The sequence below is a fragment of the Zosterops lateralis genome (assembly GCF_965231275.1).
Source record: "Zosterops lateralis genome assembly, chromosome: 1".
In the NCBI taxonomy this organism is placed as follows: domain Eukaryota; kingdom Metazoa; phylum Chordata; class Aves; order Passeriformes; family Zosteropidae; genus Zosterops; species Zosterops lateralis.
In genome coordinates, this window is record NC_139762.1 from 37,183,837 (window position 1) to 37,198,238 (window position 14,402).

The 14,402-nt window shown below is 35.1% G+C and overlaps 1 protein-coding gene across 6 annotated transcripts in view; it reads right to left on the bottom strand.

Moving 5' to 3' along the window:
• The window catches only part of TBC1D5 (TBC1 domain family member 5), a 315,300-nt gene that overhangs the window by 66,195 nt on the left and 234,703 nt on the right, over positions 1–14,402 (bottom strand). For all 6 annotated transcript variants that reach the window (XM_083858412.1, XM_083858415.1, XM_083858416.1 and 3 more), the window contains 2 exons: positions 12,845–12,987; positions 6,977–7,083 (listed from right to left, as the gene is read on the bottom strand). In XM_083858412.1, coding sequence (XP_083714538.1) covers positions 6,977–7,083; positions 12,845–12,987 — 250 coding nt within the window. The remainder of the gene's footprint in view (positions 1–6,976; positions 7,084–12,844; positions 12,988–14,402) is intronic.

Genomic DNA, 14,402 nt, shown 5'->3' on the forward strand with positions numbered 1-14,402 from the left:
AAAAATTCTGTCTTCCAAAGAAATCTTTCTGGTCCATCTTGTCTTGGAGACTTGCTGTCAAATGTTAGCCAAAAGTAGAAACAGTAGTTCCTAACTCACCTTTAGCCATTTCCCCTGAAAGACTCTACACCTCCTGACCCTCCCAGAAATCAGCAGCCACACCACCCACTCCTTCCTGCCCTTAAGGAGGCCAGTGGCTCTCCTTCCTGCTGGGCCACACAAGATGGGCAATGAGGACAACAAAGTCACCTGGCTGGATTCTGCTCTTGCTGGGGCCTGCAGCACCACCTTGCTTGTTCCCACAAGGAGCTGGGACAAGTCCTTTGCTTCTGCACCATCTTACCTGTGGCATGGCTTTAACTATGCGAGGTGTCACTGTTGTGGAAGCTTTGCTTTATTCTGTATTATTTCCCACCATATAAATTTAAATGTAATGGTTGTTTAGCTTAGCTGGCTATGGTATTTGTGAGTTCTTACCCACACAGCTGGCCCGTGTATGCAACACTACAGAGAAAGCAACACTTGGGAATTGCGTTGCCATTGGCAATCCTAGAGATTGGCTTTCTCCCTCGAGTGATGACTACTGTCTTGCATATGGTGCTGCAGAATGAGAAGGACTTTGAAAGGTTTCTCATTTGAAAAGTCTTCACTAGATGACTAATCAATCACTTTCCAAGTTTTTTTTCCTGAAAATATTGCTTGTGAGATACAGGATATATTGAGGATGACTATTTTATGGTGGGTGGATTAAATGGTTCATGTACCAGTGAAGAGATTGTAATGAACTTTGAGAGAGATAACAAAGCTATTGTATCACAAGTATTGACCATGTAACCTTTTTGTATTCTAAAATGCATAGGTGCACTGGGAAAGAAGGTGTTGAAACAAATGTACAAAAATGAAGCAGATTTTTAATTCATGGTACACTTACTATTTTTATGTGGTACTATGGCAACATGGTTATTCCAAGTAATTTATCATTAAACTCTTAGCCGCCTGTCATACCTTATTCTATTAATGAAACACAATAACTGAATATTTAAATCAATAATTCTTTAAACAAAGCATAGACTATTTCATTGGAAAATGTAAGTTTCTCATTTTAAGAACATGAACATAAACAAAGAGTAAGTTAATATCATGGCCATCATTAAAAAGCTTAGCATGTAGTTACAGAAAAAACACTGATTTATTTAAAGTGTTTAAATTACATCTAACCTCACTGTATTTGCAAATGGGAATATTAGAACATCAAAATGCTTGAGTTCACTACAAGGAATTGAATGTGGTTATAGAAGCAGAGGTCATGTCAAGAATAGTGCCACATTTTTGTCCATAAAAACTCTATCTACCTTGCACTGAATATGCAAGATCTTAAACTTTCAGAAATGGATGCAAACAGAAGTTCTCTGTGAATCCCTAAAAGTAAATGCACTTATATTTTGTTTCTCATAAGCCCTTTTCTCACAGATGAAGAGATATATAGTTAGCTTTTCTGGAAAACCTCATTCCCTTTATCAATAATATCCCATTTAAAGGTATGACTCATTTAAAGTATAGGTGACCTTACTCAGTCAGGCAATTCTCCTTACTTAAAGTACAGGCAGCTCATACTGCACTAGGATATCCATTATCCCAGCATCCTGATAACTTACTTGTCATGCACCTAACCCCCCCCCCCCCCCCCAGTGTATTATTGCTCCTGAAATATCAGTCACATTCCTCATGATCAAAACTAAAAAACAAGAATGTTTGTTCAGAGTCCCCCTCCCCCTTGCTGGTACCCCTGTACAGAAGTGGACCCGCACCCCAGCGGTACCCCTGCGTGGAGGTACAAATTAATGAGCTGCTAATGCCGGAGCAGCGCCAGATCCCAACTTCTGATTGGCTGCAATCTGGTCATTAAAGAGAGGTAATTAATGCCAGATTGCACACACAATGCTAACAAACAAACAAAACAACCCCAAACCTGCTTTTCGCCTGCCACAAACGGCAAAACAACAATACTGACATAACGGCAGCGTTCAAAGGACAGTTGCAGCTCTGCAGCAGCACCTCAGTTAATGAGTGTATAGAAAAGAATTTATCTGAAGAAGAAGAAAGTGAAACTCAACAGCCTTTCAGGCACATGAAACCAGCTTGGAGAAAACTATGAGATGATGGCAGCTACTTAAGAAGAAAATTCAGCTGAAAATAAATGTACAAAGAGTTTGGTTCAAAATTTCAGCAATGCGTTTTCCCCTTGTCACTCATTGCTCAGATAGTGAATAGTATTAAAGCTAGAATACAGATTTTTCCAACTATTCCTTATTTGAGTGATCATGACCATATTTTATTCCTTAAGTTTTCTGGCAGTACCTGTAATTTCAGTCATGATGAACTAATACGACTTCTTTGAAATGTCATGTATGCTTCTCCATAGATTTAGCTAGAGTTTAATATTATTATATAGCCACTTTCAGTGTCAGCAAACAGCTAAAATACAATGTTGAGAAAATAACAGCAGCAGTAGCTATAATATTATTAGCATAAGTAACAAAATTATTTCCATCAACAAAGTGTATTCTTTTTTTTTTAATTGATAGCTTATGATAAAAGATGTCTCCACTGAATTAAGTTCCTAAACAGCTTGCTCAACGAATGAGACAACTCACCATGCTAAAATACCTGAAAGCAAACTTATTTTAAAGAAAAAATGAGATTAAATACAGTAAGCTTTCAGACAAAGGATAGTTGTCAGGTTCGTAGTATGTGGTGCAAACCTGTAACATTCTATGTAGTGTTTTAGTTTTCTAATAAGTCATTGTGATAAGGTTAACACTTCAACATAGAACAACGTACAAATAAGAACACCCAAAGATGAAAATTACTTTGCTTATGTTGCTGTATTAGAATTTTATTTGCTAAAGGGTGAAAACAGATTTTCAAAATTCACAGTTAACTTAAAACAATAGTTTTAAACCTTTTATTCCTAGCCCTGGCTGCCTTCAGGAAGGAAAGAACATCTGGTTATTTAAGGAACACAATATGTTCACATTTTCTATGACTTTTGTTTCTAATTGGGTTTTTTAATTTTTTTTTTATTTGAACAACTCTAGTTAGAACTATGTTTTTTAATCACTTTATATTTTTCCAATGCCCTATCTCCATATCTCTGCTTTTTAATTTTGCTGCCTTTGCTGTGAAAATTAACAGTACTCAATAGTTTTGATAAGGAAAAAAAGTGAAGGAAATGAGCCACTCATGGTGTATTAAATATGCAGACACACACCTTCAGTAAATGTTTTTGGATATACATTAAAGAACCTTCCCTTATTTTTTCATTTCACATATACACAATTTTAATAGCTCATTCTTCCATAAGAAGCTCTACTTTTATATTCAGAAGGACTGTAAGTGCATAGAAGTTACTTTAATATAAATAATTGAGGCAATTATCTGTTCAAAGATTAGAAATGTGAAACAAATACTCTGCTAAGCAGGTTAACTTTATCACCCTATACAAAGACAACAACACTGATTTGAGCTTTTCATTCCATGTTTTCCTAAGAAGTGGTGCTAGCCAAATGCAGAAAAGGCTGAAATTCAATTATCCCGCATTGATCCATACTCATGCCTGTAAAATTAGTATCTCTTAGGCCCCCCCTCAGAGACAGGTGCATTAACTTCTTGTCATCTATTGCAGAGAAGTGTATTTCTCTTCTGTGGCACTGAAAAATATCAGGGATGTGGTATCTGAAATGTTCTCTCATCTCAGCTGCCAACTGGGGTTCGCAAAGTGAGCAGGAATGCTGCTGCAAGCATTAGGTTAATGGCAAGTACTAATTACTTTTCATATTATTGTTAATACTGGATAATGCTAAAGCTTCTGGTAAGGTTTGATTTCATAAAAGGTCAGGAAATTGTACTTGTCCATCTTCAAGAAAAAAATGCCCCTCATCTTTTAAGTACAGCTTTCTTCTGACATTTAGGTTGTTCTCCTGGTGATGACTGCAGTGAAAAGAGGCAAAAAAATGCGAGAGGTTCGTCAAGCCTAAGTGTAGCTCCCCTGATAGACTACATGACAAAAAGGAAGAAGGAAATACCTGTTATGTCAGAGCAAGGAAAGAGAAAAAATAATGCATGTTTTTAGATATACAAACCCAGGTTACCTCCAGAACTGGAAGTAACAGATGGAAAAGCTGTATCAGGTTTAACATCTGATAACAACTTCACCATTTATGACAAGATTGTTCCTTTAGAACCTTTCCGTTTTATCCACCTACCTCTAACCTTTTTTAGTCCAAATACCTCACAACCTCCCCTCTGTAAAATGATTTGGTATTTTCCTAGCTGCAAAAATAATATGGAAGACAACATACATATATATTAGCAAACTAATATCTACAAGAGTAGATTCCTGTTTCCAATTGGCCATGACTTCTAAACTGCATTTCTTGTCCAGCTGAGATTTAAAGCTCCAAGGAGCAAGAGAGCAAGCTTCTCTCAGATATTTGGAACAGCATTGAACATTCTCAGTATGTTCATGAAATAAGCCACTTCTCCAGGAAGAGTTCCCTGATTTCACATATTGAAACCCAAGCAAAACCCTGGAAGACATGCCATGCAGAAAATCTTGGCCCTGGATAAGGAGAGATAAAATTGTACTGAACCAAATGTAATTTGCTATTAGAAACCAGAAGCTTGTGATGGAGAAATGCACAGGAAAACATGAAAGAAGGAAGAAAAATAATTAAGCACTGAATTTGTTAATTACAAGTTGCACTACAGACTAAAATCTCTTTGTCATTTCTTCAAATCTCCTTTTATCTGCACAGGGAATAAGGCCAAACTGAATTATTTCTATGCAACTAGCAAAAAAAAAAAAAAAAAAAAAAAAAAAAAAGGATAATTTTCCCACTTATTTTTCTATATAATCTGTTCACTGACTTTAGATTCCTACAGCAGCCATGATGCCTTGTTGGGTCTTCCTTTTCATTCCTTTTCCTGAACGATGTTGACAGACTTGGAAATGTTTGTACATAGGTCTTACAGAACACCAGGACTTCTATTTCAGATATATGAAAGAGACTGAACAGTCACACCTAGGAAAAGGTAAGAAACAGGTACTCAAGTCATAGCCCTGACAATGTATCTATTTCTCAGACCAGGAGCTATTTTTTAGTTTTAGAATGACCCTTTAGAACAGTTTTACTTCCTTACTGTAAGAAGTCCTGATCCGTTTACGCAGCCTTAACACAAAGATCCAGTGTAAAATTAGAGGTGGCTGCAAGTCCCTTAGGCTCTTCATTCTCTGGAAATCAGAACTTCTCAACCTTCAGAGTATTTCCCAAACAGAAAAGTACAGCTCAGAAATGAGAAACAATTGCATTTTGTCATATTTAAATTGAAAAAGCAACTACCACTCTTTGCAACAGTTTCAAGTACTATTTCACCTGAGCAGAGGGAGAACTACATGAAAGACATGATAGAACTACATCCAGTATTTATCTGAAAGGTAACCAAAGCCCACCTGAGGATGTTAATTAATAGGACACCAAGGTCTTTTGAGCCTGACAACTTCATTCTGTTGGAGACAAGAGCACAAGGAGTGGAATAGTGATTAAGCTTCCTTGTGGGAAGGTGGTGGTTAATTTTTGCCCCCTTCAGCTGATAGGATATCCTGTATGCTGCCTAGCAAGTTTCAGAGGACAGCTGAATTATTAGTAATCACTTTATTGTTTAACATATCTCTTCAATAAACGACAGATGACAAATTGAATTCAGATGGATAACTGAGCAAGATTTTCTTCCCTTTGTATCTTTCTTCTAAAAAATATTTCTATTTTTTTTGCTATGAAAGTGCATAAATAAATGCTGGGCAGTTTGATTTCACGGACTGCTGCCAAAATCTTAAGAAAGATTCCTGAGATCTAACGTTAGAAACTTTCTTACACACTGAAAAGATGATACATTTTACTTCTCATCATGAAAGAAATCTTTGTGCCTGAGAGGAATGAAAAAAGCAGCTATAAGGATACAGATTTCTGCAAAAAACTGATATAGAAAAACAAAGAGACAATTTTTTTCTTAATCCATAAAAGTGTAAACACTGGTACTGAATGAAATTTTGCAGAAGGCAGTCAGAGTGCAGAAGTGATGAATTTTTTTCCTTTCAAAGATGTTGTGCATCAAGAAGATGAGGGAAATCAGATTTTACACTGGCAACCTACTAATGGGACATGTACAAAGACATTTCAAAAACAGTAGCACAAATTCTGCTATCTGCCAGAGATCTGAGTAAGCAAAGATCACTGTGTACAGCTTCATCTCAAGCACTTTATCCACTATATAGTGAGTGTCTCCTCTATATTATCCCCACACATATACACGTGCTATTCTGAAACAGGAAGAAGTTTTCCTTTATTTTTTTTTAATGGATGAGTACATCAGAAACTGTATGCTAAAAATATGTGGAATAAAATGTATGAATTTATACATTTTATACATGTGAATCCTTAAAGGCTGTAACATCAAACTCTTGTTTTTAATCAAAAAACCATCACATAACCATTATATATATAGCAGGGCTAGTTCTTTAAGGATTAACAGTGATTAATCCCAGAAATCCCATGAAAAAGGTCTTTCAGATGAAATTGCATGATGCTTTCTATACAGCTTACTAGATTTTAATAGTAATATTAGTGTTTCCCTGAAAAGTATGCTTTATCCTAAAAGATGTCTGTGCAGAATACCAAGCAAAGTTATTCTAAAGAGCACATCTGCAGTTACCAGAGCTCCTGGATAACTTTAGCAAAGTGTCCTTTAAAGTATCCTTGAAAGAGTAAAGGAACTTGTTTCTACTCTGTTTCCAACTCTTCCCTTCAGCTCTTTTGTCAGATGAGGAGAAACTCAAAACCATCATTTAGTTTCCAAAATGTATATGTTATTAACTTCATAGAGAGGGCATAAGAGCATAAGAGAGGGAGCTTCTCACCTTTGGATCTCGGAGAAAAAGTGCTCTTAGGATAAGGGAGTGAACATCTCCAATAGGTGGATAATGCATAAGAAGTCCCAAACAGGTCTGATAATTACTTGAAATCACTAGAATTAAAATAAAAATAAAAGAGAGAGAGAGAAAATATTACTGTCTTACTTTGATATTCCAAAACAGTAAATTCACTACAGTTCAGATTTGGTTGTCTTTTCCCACACGGTTTCTCAGAACTCAAGCAGTGCTCAGAGTAAAAGGAGATACACATCATCAAGCCTTGTGACTGCACTTGGTCCAGTATATTTAAGAAGAGTTCTAAAACTACAACTTTATGTCATAGACATTTACGTTATCTTTCAGATTCAGATGCTTCGGTTCAGACCTCTGTAGCTGTGCCTGCCCCAGTCAGTGGAGCTCAAGGAAATACCATCAGCTTCAAGAACTAGTTCTATACTGCAAAATGAACATGGACTTTTCAGACACTCCTCCACAGACATCTAAATTTAAATGTGATAATTTGCATTTATGGCTTCATGATAAGGTTGCCCCACTCTGACCAATTTCTGCTGAAATATCTTTTATGTTGTTCTTAAATACATTTTTACATTACATACACACACTCAGATACCTATGAATATGTAAAATTATTCAACAACTCATTGTTTTCTTCTAAATCAGAAACTTCACAAAATATTCAGGAAAAAGGGAAAAGATTAGATTTTGATTTCATAAATACTAAAAAATATAGTACACCATTTACTTGTTTAGATTTTTTCACTTATTCGAGAAAAATTTCAGCATGCTTTATGAAATTTTGCAATTTTGTTTTAATCTATTTGATTTTATCAGAATCTATGTAAGCATACTCTAGCTATGGCTTTTTGCTTGTAATTGTCATCTTCTGTTTTTTTTTTTTTTCTTTCCTTCCCAAATCAATCTAATTATGAGTGCAATTATTAAAGACATCTTTTCAAGCAGGTCTATGTAAACTACTTCATTTCTTTTGCACCATCTAAATCCAGGCAATCCATCTGCCACAGCTGTCAAAGCAATGCCTGTTAATGATGCCTCCACTCTGCAACATAAAGACAGCCTCCAACAATAGTAATTGTAAATAAATTTCTAACAAACTTTACTATTCTGAGAACTTTAGGTGTAGTAAGAAATACCTTTAATTAATCAGGATATTGCAAATACAAAATTATTTTGAATCAATATAAAGCAAAATAAAGGGCAGTTTTGCAGACAGGGAAATTTAAATGGTTTACTTTATTTTCTTTCATGTGAATAAGCCTCATATCCTCCTGCACCTTTCCTCCCTCAACAAGAGGATTATGGGGAAAAGATGCAGGACTGGGCAAAATGAATAATTATAATCTGTGTAAGGAACCACTTTATCATCTTCATTTCCGTTGCTGATCCGACAGCTTGTAATTTCATACATCTGCTTTCATTTGTAAAGCACTCACTTATCCTACTCATTCTTTATCTGTTCTGCCTGTTTTTTTTTTTTCCTACCCTTTGTTTTTCTTGTTCATATGCAGGTACCTGCTTTTTCTTCTTGAAGTCACAAAGCTGGCATAATGAACACAATACAATGGCCTCCGTTAGAGTTCTTTCATAGCATAATACGAGCACCACACAGAACATACCCAATCAAACTCTCATACGTAAATCAAATTTAAGATACTGAACTGCAGTTGTGATCATGACGCCTTTTTACCAAACCAAATAAAAAAAGTGAATACTGATATTAAATGCTAAATAGTTTTATAAATGATAGACAGTAACATCAATGTGCTTCTCTTTTGAACACTAAGTATGTGTTCTATTCTGCAATGTAAAATGGATTAAAAATACTTTTTCTTTATTTTTCCTGGAAGAGTTCTTTGCTGTCTCACAGATATTGAGAAAATGAAATATTTTAAAAAATGGATTTATTTTAATGATGCAGACTTGACCCTTGACAAAAATCCTTATCATCCAGAAAGTTAATAAAGTTCCTGCACTTTAAAAGGAAGACCTGCTAAGTTTTATATATGGGGTTTTTTTTATCTTCAGGGTTTCCCCCACATATTTAAACTGAAAGAGGGTAGATTTAGATTGGACATAGGGAAGAAATTCTTTACTGTGAGGGTGGTGAACACTGGCACAGGTTGCCCATAGATGTTGTGGATGCCCTTGGAAGTGTTCCAGGTCAGGCTGGATGGGGCTTCAAGCAATCTGGTCTAGTGGAATATGTCTCTGCCCATGCCAGGGGATTGGTCTAGATGATGCTTGAAGGTCCCTTCCAACCCAACCATTCTATGTAATATTACACTACACAGGGGCAGTTTTCTTAAAAATTATAGATTTTAACAGCAGTAAACCAAAATGGAATTGGCCTATTGGTGTTGGATTTCTAAGAATCATCTGTGAGATTAAGCTTTTGGAAGGAAATTCTGTGAAATACAAATATCCAATCTCAGCAGTAGCTGGTGTGTCCAGCTGCTTGGTGATTCTTCAGCTGTGCTTTTCCTTCTCTCATTGTCTTAGTGAGAGTCACATCTGGATCCAACTTCTACTGTGAACCACAAGTTCTCACTTCCCCAGAGAAGAATGCGACCGGCATTTCTAGGGAAAGGAAGAGAGAATTCTCTATGGAGAGTCTTCTCCATAGAGAAAAAAAATCTTACTGCCCTTTTATTAATATTGTAATTCAGTGCACAGAGTCCTTCCAATTGCCTTCTCCCTTCTGCTGTAGAAGAGACTGACCTTTCTCTGTTTGCCCAATAATCACTCCTGGATACAAGCAACACTAATGTGGTGGAAAATCTGAAAATTCACAGTACTGTCCTCAACAAAGTATAAATTTTCTGATACATTTAATTTCTTAAAAGTTTAATATTTGATGTCACTGATCCTATATCCAGATTAGTTCATAACCTTGGAAGGGTGAGATTACTTCCCCCTGCTGCTTTACTCATGGCCACATTCTCCTTAGTAGCCCCTAAATTGAGTTAAACATAGACAAATGAACATCTTGCAGTATAACAAAAATAACTAAACAGTTCCTCTAAGAAGAAGCTATGGCTCCTTTATTTCTCTCAAAATATTCACAGTACTTTTAGAGATGAAAAGCTAAATTCTAACAATGGCCATACCTACTCATCAAGTGGAAACAAGATAAAAATACCCTTATTCTAATACTGATCAGTCAAAATTAGCTCCTGGTGCAATAATGGCATTAATTTACTATGCAAAATATAGATAGGTCTTCCAAGTTCGTTCATTCTTGTCCTCCTTGGAAGGAAGTAGATAAAATGCATCTATTTTTGCATCACACCCTTCCCTCCATTCTGATTTCATCACACTGGTGAAACAGAAGCAAATATTCATGCTTCTGATTTGACAGATTAAAAAAAAAAAGTTTTGCAAGTATTTTTTCAAAGAAACACAGAAATAATTAATAAAAACTTACAGCTACACTGGTACACAACCTTAGACTTGGATTATCACTCCACAAAGATCTGCTTGGACATGGATACAGGTGTAAAACTGAACAGAGCAGTTTACAGAATGGCTGTGAACGTGATTATGTACCTGTAATCTCTAAAATATATAAGCAATAATCTAATAATCTAAATGTTCCCTTCTCCTTGCATAATATATTGTTTGAGCAACAGAGGATTTCAAAACTAAAAGATGAGAAATACAGCAGAAAAATAGTTTTTAAAATCATGTCCTTGAGAACATCATAATAGAGCACAGAAAAAAAATTATCAATTCTCAAACCAGCAACTTTCACCCATCCCCAAATGTGTAGTTATAAAAGAATCAGCACAATTTCTAAACTTTCAAATGCTTTGAGTACTGTATTATTATAATTGCTTATATTTGACATTTTTATAACATAATATTGTAGGAGCTTTATTATTGTTCTTATTGTTTCGAAGTTTCTGAACTAAAAATTTCCCGATGGTTTATTTAAATTAAAGATGATTATCACCATTGGATGTTTTGAGCTTATGTTTCTTTTCACCAAATAAAGAGAAGCTTTATAAACTTACTTTATTTGAAAATGTTTTTTAAAATTACTACAACTTTGAACTCTGTTCAAAGCTCAAATATTATCAGCAGTAAAAAACATGAGGAAAACCAGAAAAATTACTTTTACAGAAATATAATAAAAGGTTTTTTATGCAATCACGAACTGTGGAAATTGTTACGGCTTGAGCTTGACTTTGGAAAAACATATTCAACTTTACAGTATTTATGACATATTTTGCTTCCTCATTCTATTATGCTTAGGGTAACTAATTAGGTCCATCTGTAGAAAAAGAAGTTACTTATTACAGAAACAGTCAAAATATAAAGTATTAGCTGTCCTGATGAGAGGACTTTGCCTCTCATTTTGGTAAACATACTACACTGCAAAGCTATTTACTACTCTATTCACTAAGCCTGGGAAGTTCAGAGAAAAGAGGGAGATTGATTTCATACAAAAGCCTGAAACACATTTTTAGCTCACATTTTAGTTAACTCATACTGATACTTGTACTTCAACAACAAAAATCAAAAGAAAACAAAGCCAGAACAATTATCCCTCCCCAAGAAGAGAGAGGCTTTTTAGAAGCCCAGTTCTATGTGCTGTATTTTTAAAATGTAAGCAATGACACAGAATAAAATACTGATGCTAAGAAACTTTCTTACATGCCTCTTCAGAATGTATCACTACCAAAAAACTTAAATTACTTCAGTTTACTGCATATAAACAAGTCAGATTTAGTCTGCAAAACATAATGACCTGGAATCAGATCATCCTGAAACATCAGCATTAATTTTGAAACCTCTGACCAGAATTAAATGTCCAGTTTTTTTGAGAGGAATGAAAGGTAGCTCTATATTCTGCATGTTTATTAAAAAGTAATTAAAAAACACATGAAGGCAGGCAGTGGAACAACATGTACGTGTAAAGTACCACATTATATTTTCAAGACTAGGCCCTAAAATAGGAACCACAGATGTTGAAAACTTCCTATGTCCTAGAATACAAAATTGTGTCAAATATGTGACCTTGTTATAACCTAAAGCTTACAGATGGTATATACTTAACTCTGAATAACTTGCTATAGAATTCATATACTTAATGACAGCCATACATCTTGCTGTGAAATGCATACTTTGTTGCATCAGTTGCATACAGAATTTTTTGCAGAATCTGATAGGACAGAAATAAATGCCTCAATTATCATTATCTTTCTCCTCCCATTTACAGTTATATAAGCTAACAAAATTTTCTTGATTGCTTGTTTGTCCCAACTTAATATTACTGGTCATCACTAAATTATAAGAATTCACCTGTGCACAAATTTCAGGTGTACTGAACCGAAATAAAATAAATGGTAATTTTTTTTTAGATGGCACTCTTGCAAAGAATAAACATATTCAGTAATTGCTACACATCTTTGTGTTTTACTCAAGATATCTCTTCAAAAATTGTGAGCCGTTGTGCATTTTCTCCTTTCTCACAGGGGAACAGCATACAAATATTTCAAGTGTCACAGGGAAGCTCGACTCAATTCATGAGCTTGGTCAGAAGGTGGAGCTCTATACTTGTCTGTATCATTCAGAGCACATAAAATCTGCAACTCCACGTAAAAAGACAGAACTACTCACAAAACAAACCTGCATTTAACTCCAAGATACAATTTGTTTCATAAATACAGCAGGCCATGTCTGATAATAAATAGCTCCTCTCCTAGTATTTGGAATGATTTTCAGTATGTTAAAAAAGTAATAATGAAATTTAGAGTTTTTAAGGTCTCTTTTTCTTTCAAAGAATAGGTTTGCATTCTTAAAAAAAAAACCTGTAAGACAGCTGATACTTACAGGCATCTCTGATATACAACAACATGGCTACAAAAATGTAGTCGACTAAATTCAGGGTGATACTGTCAGCAAACAGAGCATCCCAGACAACCAGAAGATCCTGAAGAGGGAATTCACGTCCAAACAGGAGCCTTACCCATCGCCTGAAATAAAAGGGAAAAGTTATTATTTTTATTTCTCCATTTTACCAAGTATGGTAAAGTCGAGACATGTATCCCAGGATCAACTGCAGTCCTAAACATTTTACCAGAAAATTTTGCAAAGCGTCAGGATCTGTGATGACGACTTAACTAATTGTATTTGTGGAAACGTTATTGCATCTGCATCAAAGAAATTATACATTAGAGACTGTAGAAGCTTCACTGACTAATATTATTATGTGGGTGACCCTCAAAGGACAAAATACATCAATCCTGTATACCACATTTTTGAGCATTTAATGTGATAGTGACCTAAGATGAACGGGAGAAAATGTTATGCAAGAATGTCCTGGAACAGCAAAAACAGGAGAGTGAAGACAGTGGTTTATGAGAAGCCCTGAAAAGCACAGGCAAGCAAAAGCCAATTCAGAAGCAGATGCCAAACAGCAACTAAAATGGACCAGGTCACAGTTACTATGAAGGGACTTTCTCCCTGTTATGGATGACAGTGTAAATTTAATTTAAATCTTTGCAGATTTAGTGATAATCTGCATGTAGACTATACTGTTAATTCCTGTTCATCTCTGCACTATTTTCATTCCTAGCAAAATGTGAAAATTTGTCATATTAAATGCAGTATTTGCTTGAGGCTGGGAGCTTGAAATGCAGTAGAAGAAAACTTCCTCTACATTTCTCATTTCTAGTTTTGACTCTTACACTGACTTACTTAGTAACCTCAGGAAAGTCACTTCTCTGCCCTATTCCAGAACAGACTCACTAGCTTTGTATCTTTTTAGGTAGGATTATCTAAGGTCACATTTGAATGAGCTAAAGAATAGTTAGTAACATTAATCCTGAAATAGTTATTACGAAATGGACTTAAAAATAATGAATTACATTTTTAGCTGGGATATGCAAATAGCTATGCATGTGGAATCTGTTTATTCAGTGGCAAGAAAAGATTGATTGCAAATTTCTGCTAAGCAAATTAAGGCATTCTTTAAAACTCACAAAAATTTCTAAAAAGGCAACTAGAAATTTCTTGTTCAAGATTAGTTTCACTCGTAAGAATTCATGTTTAACCACTTTTGTTCCAGAACTCATTGTTCGTTTAAGGCATCTGGGGTTTTGTTTTTAGTTTTTTTTTTTTTTCTTTAAAACTCACAAAAATTTCTAAAAAGGCAACTAGAAATTTCTTGTTCAAGATTAGTTTCACTCGTAAGAATTCATGTTTAACCATTTTTGTTCCAGAACTCATTGTTGGTTTAAGGCATCTGGGGTTTTGTTTTTGGGTTTTTTTTCCTGATTCCAGTATAAAGAAAATACTGGACGAATGAATTCCAGCATGCCTGTCTAGTACAAGCTTTGACGACAGTAACAATCTGTACAAAAAGACAGTCTCTTAAAAAAGAAATTCA